Source organism: Poecilia latipinna, unplaced genomic scaffold (assembly GCF_001443285.1).
Source record: "Poecilia latipinna isolate Pla-1442-1.1 unplaced genomic scaffold, P_latipinna-1.0 Scaffold84, whole genome shotgun sequence".
NCBI lineage: Eukaryota > Metazoa > Chordata > Actinopteri > Cyprinodontiformes > Poeciliidae > Poecilia > Poecilia latipinna.
Genome location: NW_015112700.1, coordinates 494759 through 504393, shown reverse-complemented (window position 1 = coordinate 504393; position 9635 = coordinate 494759). Strand labels below are relative to the sequence as shown.

Genomic DNA, 9635 nt, shown 5'->3' with positions numbered 1-9635 from the left:
TCATATGCAATGATGACTTCAGATATTTACTAAGTTCCTTACATGTAATATATTAAAGTGTAAGCTATTTAACCTAATTTAAAAATGTTTTGTTATACTTGAAATAAATTTTCCCCCCAAAGTAACTCTGTAGAGATTTAGCGAGCAGACATCTGAAAACCCTGTGTCCAGATTAACAACACAAATGTTTTAATATTCTTTTGAATTTACCAAAACTGATAAATATTTTTTGCTATGTACTTGTTTTACAGATCAGGATGTTGACCAAGTTTAAATAGGGGGCACCCAGGCTTGAACTGGGGACCTCTTGATCTGCAGTCAAATGCTCTACCACTGAGCTATACCCCCACATTATGTGTAATTTTTATTGTCATATACAATGATGACTTCAGATATTTACTAATTTCTAGTTCCTTATATGTAATATATTAAAGTGTAAGCTATTTAACCTAATTTAAAAATGTTTTGTTATACTTTAAATACATTTTTCCCCAAAGTAACTCTGTAGAGGTTTAGCTAGCTGACATCTGAAAACCCTGTATCCAGATTAACACAAATGTTTTGATATCCTTTTGAATTTAACAAAACTGATTGGCTGGCATCAAAATATTTGCTACATACTTGTTTTACAGATCAGGATGTTTGAATTCAGCATATTATAAATTTGTACAGTGGTTGTTGAGATTTTAAATTCTTGAAAATGTTTCTTTGTCAGTGATAATGTAGGTTTCTAATTCTGGATTTGAAGCAGATAAAGCTTTGGCTTTGTGGAATATATTGTATGAAATCAGATAATTCAGCATACTTATTAAAAGTGCTGCATTGGGAATTTCACTAACAGATATTAAATAGGGGGCACCCAGATTTGAACTGGGGACCTCTTGATCTGCAGTCAAATGCTCTACCACTGAGCTATACCCCCACATTATGTAAGTGTTTTATTGTCACACACAATGACAATCAGATATTTATCAAATTTCTAGTCATATGTCATAGATATATTAAAGTGTAAACTATTTAACCTTTTTTAAAAATATTGAGTTATACTTGAAGTGATTTTATTTCCCCAAAGTAATGCTGTGGAGATTTAGCTTGTTTTACAGATCAGGATGTTTGAACTCATTTGAGTTCATGCATGCAAACATTATTTTGCATTTAACAAGTGTTTAGACTTGAGCTTTGAATTTGCTGAAATCCAGAAAATTGGTGCATCCTCTATTAGGAATTTTTCAGAAATGCCATTATTAGCTGAATCTGATAAATTAGTCATGGTTTTGTCTGTGATCCCAAAATTCCTAACATTTTGTCAACAGCAAATGTATGAACTCAAGTTGTTTTTTAGTTAACATTACATCTACAATTAACTTCAGAATGTGTTCTTGCTGTACTTGCCAAAGTGATGCACAGTTCGAATAGATGGGGAGCATTTTTTAAATTTGTACAGTGGCTGTGGAGAATTTAAATTCATGAGATTGTTTCTTAATAGGTTTTAAAATATGGATTTGAAGCAGATAAAGCTTTGCCTTTGAGGAATGTATTGCACTCTATTTTGCAATTTCAGATTATTGAGCATGCTTGTTATTAAAAGTGCTGCATTGTGAATTTTGCAAACAGATATTAAGCAGGGGGCACCCAGATTTGAACTGGGGACCTCTTGATCTGCAGTCAAATGCTCTACCACTGAGCTACACCCCCACATTATGTATAATAATTCTGCATAAAAGTGGGTGGGTACAACCAGTTTTTAGATTTAATTAGATCAAATTATCTCTTGCAGGCCTGCATTTTCATTTATTTAATCAGGTTATATTAGTCTGATATTACAATGTAAATGTTTGTTTTGATCCTACAAATGTCATAAAAAAATTTTTTAAAAAGAAATATCTAAAGGGGCAAATGTTACTCTGTGATTTGGGGGCTGAAATCTGTTAAATGCTTACACTACGAGGACAAAGCTCCTTCCAAAAAGGTTTTGTGTTCATTTGCTGGGGTTAAATCAAAGCTACAGGTGTATAGTTAAAGCTTGTGTGAATGTTTTCTAACCGGGGGTCTGTGAACAACCCAGTAGGCTCTTTCCTGGCAGTCAAACACCACCCGGTCCGGTTTCTTCCTCTCTTTTGCTGCTCTAAAAGTAAAAGAAGACACAAACACAATTGTAACACTTTCTTCACAACAAAACCTGGGATGTTGCCGAGTTTCTTTCCTGCCTACCTGTACTGTTCTTTAGCTTGCATTACTACAAAGTCCCACTTGTGGTTCATCCACTTGTGAAGATGGTTGTACTGCTCCTGAGCACATTAAACACCAGCACAGTAAACAAATTTAAAAAGAAGGATTTCACCTGGCATTAATCTGCATCTCTATGATAGAGTATTAGGCTCACTTGGAGAAATAAGTATAAGGAGAGGGCATTTGTTTTGGTGCTTACATTTTTACGACAACAAAGTCAAAATGACAATGGTGCAGAGAACTGCGACAAACACCTGCGACAGCTGTCTTGTGTGAATTGGAGAGTAACTTTAATGCTATATGTATAGGTTTAAAAGCAAAGAGATTATTTAACTTTCAGCAAATGAAACGTCCTGTAAACGCACACTGCTTGGAAAGAACACAGTAGCTTCACCAAGACATAATTTTCATGTTATTCTCAATATTTCCTTTCTGGAAAAGAAGAAAAATCCACTCAAAACATTCAGTTCAGATTTTGTTTTGTTTTTTTTCCTCGTCATTCTTCATAAAGTTTCCTTACCTGCTCATGCAGCTCCAGGATTCCTTTCTTCCGGATGTTTCTTTTTGCTAGGTAGATTGCTTCAGGAGTTGAAAACGCGTAATAAATCAGTAGACTGTTGGTAACATACCATGGGATGAAGTGTAAATAACACCTATGCGTCATTCTCACCATAATCTGTATCCTCAACAGGCCACTGTTGTGTGGGCCAGAAATACGGCGTCTGAAACACCAGAGAACCAAGCTAAAGTTCAGTCAGATTATTTCAGATTCAATAAACAACAGGTTCAGAAATGCTTGTAGATACTTTTTTAGGGGAGAATATTCACAGATGTGCTTTTTACAAAATAAGCAAAAAAAAAAAAAAAAAAAAACGGGAAGTGTTTGATACAACAGAGGGCAATTATCTCTTATTTTTGATATTATCACCGGAGAAGACAGCAGCACAAACATCCACCAACTTTTACTCAAAATCATCCTGAGCTCATCCAATCATTAAACCAACTGCAAATATTTTATACGAAACAGGGAACCCCATCCCAATGCTGTTGACGATAGACCAGGAAAAAATGAAAACAATTTACCCAACAACTAAGAAATTACATGCTTGTCTTTTAGTAAAGAAAATGTGTATGACCTTTTAAATGTTTCAGATTGAAGCACATTCATGGATTAATTTTCTACAAATGTTAGCCCATTTAATACTTTAAGTTTGGCAGTTTTGGCCCACATCACTTATAATCGCAATATATATTGAAGTTTGTGATTATAGTGTGACAAAGTGTCACAATAGTACCTTGCAAACTGACACAATCGCAAGGTACTGTACTACAAATGACAAACCGCAAATATGTGACCTGTAAAACATGAACTGCACAATAAAATATCCAATCCACACAAAACATTTACAGATTTTTTTGGTGTGCTCTCTTTTAAGAAAACCTAAATTTTTACAGTGCAATCTGACTTAATTTGAGTCATGATTCTTGATTCTTTTTATTATTTATCTCCTTCCCCTGGGTAATATTTTTCGTAAATATAACATTGATTTTCACTGTTATGCGGATGACACCCAGCTTTATGTTTCCAGTAAGCCCGCCTCCAATCTTCCACCATCCTCGCTTACTGACTGTTTGACTGAAATTAAATCCTGGTTCTCCTCTAATCTACTTAAGCTTAATAGTGATAAAACGGAGGTCCTTCTCATTGGTACTAAATCTAATCTGGCCAAAATTAAAAACTTTAGTCTTGAAATTGATAACTGTTCTGTTTCCCCCTCCCCTCAGGTAAAGAGTCTGGGTGTTATTCTTGACAGCACCCTTTCTTTCCAGTCTCATATTAACAATATTACCCGCTCAGCTTATTTTCATCTACGCAACATCAACCGTCTTCGCCCCTCCCTTACTTCCCATTCCGCTGCCATTCTTGTTCACTGTCTTGTGACATCACGCCTGGACTATTGCAACTCCCTTCTGTTTGGTCTCACCCAGAAATCTCTTCATAAACTTCAACTGGTCCAGAACTCAGCTGCCCGTATCATTACTAAAACCCCATCCATGCACCACATCACTCCTATCTTGCAAAGACTTCATTGGCTGCCTACCAAGTTCCGCATAGAATACAAAATTCTTCTGTATACTTTTAAGGCTCTTTACAATTTTTCCCCACTATATCTTTCCAATCTTATTCATATTGCCACTCCCTCTCGTTCCCTCAGATCATCCTCCTCCATCCATTTGTCTGTCCCTTCTGTCCGTCTTACCACCATGGGGAGCAGAGCTTTCAGTCGCTCTGCTCCCCAACTCTGGAACTCATTACCACCCCACCTTAGAAACATAAAGTCACTCCCTAAATTTAAAACCGAACTTAAAACACACCTATATAGATCTGTCTTTTCAATATGACATCATTGGTTTGCTTGATTTTTTATATAGATTTTTTACATAGATTTATATATAGATTTCATATAGATACATTGTTGTGTATTTATTCTATTTATTTTTAATTGCTACATTTTCATTGTTTTTGTTACTTTTCGCTCTTTGTACGGTGTCCTTGAGTGCCAGAAAGGCACCTTTGAAATAAAATGTATTATTATGTATTATTATTATCATGATGCATTGCATATTTCAGGTCAAATGAACAGATAAAATGCATTTCTTTAAAATGCTGTGCCATGCATTTTTGCATGTAGTACATGCAGGACCAACACAAACAACATGGCCACCCACTTTGCAAGGGATGCATCAATTCAGCAGTACAAACGGGGAATGATTCTTTGGGTGTCAGTGTTCTAGCTTGTTTGGGTTTACGGTTTGGATTTCAAACCGTAAACCACCTGAAATGGAGAATGTGTTCACCTGGAAGCGATAGAGAGAAGCATCTGGTTTGATCACTAAACGTTTGTGGTCCTGCAAAGGGTAGATGTATCCCAAGGCCACCAGCATGGAGCCAAAGCTTCTGGCCTCTGGAAACAGCAGGTGGAGAGGTTAAAACATTAAAGCTGTAATAGTGATAAGGATTTAACAATAACACCTTCCTGAAATTATTTCAACAACTGGCATCCATTTGGATGAGACTGGATGACTCATATCTTACCTTGAGCATCTATTTGAAATCTGTCAGCTAACCATGCAATTATATCTTCACCTGCAGAGGAGGACGAAAGTTTATAAAAGGTTAAGGGAAAAAAAATCACGACTATGAAAAAACAAAGATGAAGTTATGGGTAGGAAATGGTTGCAGAAAAGAGGGAGGCAAAGAAAAGCAGAAGAAGTAAATTCCTCAGCATGTTCAGTTCAGCCATTTTTCTGCTGGGATTTAAAGCTAAGAAATGATGGAGAAGTCAAGATAGGAATCTTTGCTTTTGTCTCCCTCTTCCTCGTTTCCTCCTGCCTGCTCAATCATCTTCTTTCACCTCCTACTTTTCCCCCTCCAACTCAGTCTGAGACAGCCATGGTTGTCATGGAAATAAAATCTGTAGCTCTCGAGCCCATACATAGCTCCAGTATCCCTCAGAGACACTACACAGCCACAATCAGTGAGTCGGCCGCTGAATAACTACATCAAGTGTGCATTTCTATGCAAGTTCATTGATCTGTTTTTGTGCTTATGTGGGAGGGTTCTATTATTTTTTCTTCTTTTTTTTTTTTACCAGTGATAGCATGGGGTATGATGGTGATAACGAGTCTCTGAGGCTGCGACTTCACTCCTGTGCAGGGGTCCTGCATCTCCAGCAGCACCTTCTCCGCCTGTAAAATAACACAGTGAGAGATGAGTGAGATGAGAAAAGAAGAGGAGGAAACTGCTGCACCAGAAGAGAAAAAAAAAATTGCAAATTTTTCAATTAAATCCATTTCAGATTTTTCCACATTTTGCCATTTTACAACCACAATCATCAGTGAATATCATTAGGATTTTATCTCACCGATCAACTGCAGAGTGGAAGGCTTAGATGGCTTTTAAAATAATGTAAATCTGGTTAGTGTGGATTACATGTGTCCATTTGGACCCTTTGATCTGACACCCCTAAATAAAATCCAACACAAGAAGTTGCACTCTCGAGTTTACACATTCACATACCCACAGGTCTTCACACTTCCAACAATCCTGGAAGAAAACACATTAAGGGCTACAACCATAAACACACCAGTCCTACAATTTAGGTTTTGGTTTGGCCCAGTCAAAGCCCATACCTAAATCCAATAGAGAATATGTGGTAAGACTTGAAAACTGATGTTCACAAATATCTTCATCAAATCTTGATCTCGATGTGAAAAGCTGGTAGAGGTATATACAAAAAGAGTTAAAGCTGCAACTGAAGGTGATGTTTTTTCAAAGTTTTGAGTTGATCCGCGTGATGCAAAGGCATGCTATTCTTTAAATTTTTGTAAAAAAAAAAAAAAAATACAACAAAAACACCTAACCCATCATGTCTTGCTTTCATACCACTTCACAATTCAGCAATATTTTATGTTGGACTATTATGTAAAATGCCAATAAAGTACATTGAAGTTTGTGACAACAAAAAGACAAAATGAGTAAAAAATGCTGCTGGTTTTCGATATTGTCATTTTAACCACTCATAGTGCTGTTGTAAAGCACATTCGTGAAAGACTTAACCATTTGCATTGGCTTCCACTAATACTTTAGGAGCACACCTGTTGTAATTTGTGAAATATTACAGGACAACTGCTCAGTGTCTTGCCCAAAAACGTTGAGGCTTCAATAGTAATTGCTGAGAGGCGACACACTGTGCCTAGATCCCATGGCTTTACTTTGGCTTTTGTGTGGGTGCGTTCAATGAGTCATCCTCTCTTTCCCAAACAGAATTTCCGTTATCCTAACTGATCCCTCGGCTCCCAATACGCCCAGCAGCTCGGGTGTGCGTACCGAAAACAAGAAATCCTGCACATAAACCCATTCGGTTTATGTAAAGGTGAGTGTGTGTGAGGGAGAGAGAGAGTGAGAGCAAGCAGTTCAGCTGACTCTCAGGTCTGTTTGAAGTGGCATTGTGCTTTGAAGTCATCCTGGAGAGGCTATAAGCCCGAAGCTGGGCCAACCAAAGTGGGCTTTCATGGACTCGGACTCTAAGTTATTTTGTGCACATTCCCCAGGAGAGAGGGGTGCTGCATATACAATACACCAAAACAAATTACTTGCTATTACCTGGTATTTCTACTTCCTCAACCTTTGGCTTTCTTGTGATAAATATTAAACACTAGAAAACCCTAATCTACATTTTCAAATACACAGGGCTACACTTTTTAAGGAGAGATTTTATGGCACAGACAAAGCAATACATGATATTGTGAAGTGGAAGAATTGTTGTTCTTTATAAAGGCTTTCCTTTGCCTTTTGGAAGTATCTAAAAAACATTTTTAAAAAACCTTTTTTGAAAAAAAAAATTACTTAAGCTCAGAGTGAATAGGGAATATATTTGAATATCTTTTTTTTTTTTTTTTTGGATTTAGGTCTTTACATTGACCAAAAGAAAAGCATTCACTGCCACCAGCACAGGTGATGTCTTCAGGAGCAGTAGTAGTTATAAACAATTACTGTCTTCTTGCCACTCCATCAGAAGACCAAATTTGCAAAGTTCCCAAAAAATAGTTGTCCTTTCAGCTGATTCTACCACCTGAGCTATGAATCTATGCAGCTTCTCCAGAGTTACCAGGGAGATGCATGAATGCTCACTTCTTTTCATTTTCATTAATTCATTAGATTGTTTTAATCTCGTTTTCTGTGGCATGAATTTGCCACCGTTGAGTCCTTTTCTTTTTCTTGTTTTTTTTTCTTTTTTTTATGTGTTTTATTACCAAACACATACCAAAACCAAGTCATCTTGCTTGGACTTAGTTTTGGTATGCTGATTTTATCTTTATTCATACGTATCGGGGTAAGTGGGGCTGAATAAATATGCATGCCACACTTTTCATATGTGTATTTAAAAAGCTTCTCAAATGTGTCATTTTGCTTTTGCTAAACAAGCTGATGTTAGGTTGTGTTAGTCTATCGCATAATATTCCAATAAAATACACAGAAACACTTATGTTTTACAATTTAGGTGTAAATAGTTTATGATCAGGTACTCAGGCCAGAGGACCAGGCTGTTGCTTTCAAGTACACAGCTCCTGGATTAAGTTCTTCCCAGCAGCAGCTCACTATACCAGGGAGCACTTATACTGATCCATACTTAATGCTCATTAAACTGAATGACCTTATCATTGGGAAAAGGTTAAAATAAGATAGAAAACTATAAGTATTGATCAAATGTATCAAGAGGAAATATAATCTGGTGAATTATTTTATTCGCCAGATTATTTGAAATTACAGTTCATTCAAACTCAGAAATAAGACTGAATGAATGTAGCATGTAATACATTTTCATTATTTTCATTGTTTTTGATTGATAATATATTTTGGCTTTATAAGCACCCACATAACTTGTTTTGCGTCTTTTTACACACTGTAGGGAGGTTGAACATTTCACGTGATATAGGAACAAATCAACAGAAGGATGTCTGAGGTAAGATGTGGCCATCAGAGTTCGGTTATTAGATTGTTTATTATGGAGAATCTGCAGGTGTGCTGTCATCGCCTGGGCAGAGCTGTGATTTCCACGATGTCTAATAAAAAAAAGGAAAGCCTACCTTCTTGAGACAAGCCATCCGAGGTCGATATCTCTGTCCATGATCCCGAAGAGCGTTTCTAATGGTCATCTTTTTTTTTTTTTATTTCCACTCACTCACGCTCCTGTGTCTAATGCTGCTGTTGCCAGTGAGCTCCGTGCCGTGTGAGGGGGAATCGATGTAATCGATGCTGGTGATGCGTTCAAATGCCTCACCATAGCGCTTGTTTGAATAGAAATAGACATCTAGTCTAATCTTTTTTTGTCCTACTTAAATGAACGTATTGTAGAGTATCTTTAATTTATTTATATGAGGAAATATGAACTGCAAATGCACTTAATAAATAAGTAACCGAAAATGTTATTTTATGTTACATTGTCTTAACGATGAATTTCTAATAATGTAAACAACTTCTGTCTTTAAAACCAAATGTGCCAGAGTAAAAGAAAAAAATTCTAAAGAATCTTCTGCTGTTGTGTTTTTTCTATTGTTTTTAGTGTAGCAATGGATTGGTTACTTTGTAGAAATATCTTCCAGTGCTTCCTCTATATTGTAATTATTATTATTCAAAATGTAGAGATGCTTTACTTATAATTTATAATTAAAGATGCAATATCCAAGGAGTTACTTGTGTTTCATTTGTCCCAATCTGCTACGTTAATTATCAATGCTTTATGAAGTGTTTCAACAAATCTAGGATATATTCTTCAGAAATATCTATTAATAACAAAAAATATATATTGTAAAGGGTTTTGATGCTGCCTCATATCAATCTC

The 9635-nt window shown here is 36.3% G+C and overlaps 1 protein-coding gene and 3 non-coding genes across 6 annotated transcripts in view; all 4 read right to left on the bottom strand.

Annotated features, from left to right (window-relative positions):
• LOC106939099 (regulator of G-protein signaling 9-like) overlaps positions 1 to 9051 on the bottom strand; it is a 23308-nt gene extending 14257 nt beyond the window's left edge. For 2 of the 3 annotated variants that reach the window (XM_015021406.1, XM_015021409.1), the window contains exons 1-8: positions 8881 to 9051; positions 5883 to 5979; positions 5327 to 5377; positions 5089 to 5195; positions 2900 to 2951; positions 2750 to 2808; positions 2212 to 2288; positions 2044 to 2125 (exon numbers count right to left, since the gene is read on the bottom strand). In XM_015021406.1, the coding sequence (XP_014876892.1) occupies positions 2044 to 2125; positions 2212 to 2288; positions 2750 to 2808; positions 2900 to 2951; positions 5089 to 5195; positions 5327 to 5377; positions 5883 to 5979; positions 8881 to 8949 (594 nt within the window). In that variant the 5' untranslated portion in view covers positions 8950 to 9051. Of the gene's footprint in view, positions 1 to 2043; positions 2126 to 2211; positions 2289 to 2749; positions 2809 to 2899; positions 2952 to 5088; positions 5196 to 5326; positions 5378 to 5882; positions 7661 to 8880 lie in introns of those variants that run through there. The other variant, XM_015021399.1, reaches the window with a different exon arrangement.
• trnac-gca (transfer RNA cysteine (anticodon GCA)) lies at positions 277 to 348 on the bottom strand. Its single transcript has one exon. It is a non-coding gene; the product is annotated as a tRNA-Cys (tRNA).
• Positions 851 to 922, bottom strand: trnac-gca (transfer RNA cysteine (anticodon GCA)). Its single transcript has one exon. It is a non-coding gene; the product is annotated as a tRNA-Cys (tRNA).
• On the bottom strand, positions 1624 to 1695 carry trnac-gca (transfer RNA cysteine (anticodon GCA)). Its single transcript has one exon. It is a non-coding gene; the product is annotated as a tRNA-Cys (tRNA).
• Positions 9052 to 9635: the final 584 nt, after the last annotated feature.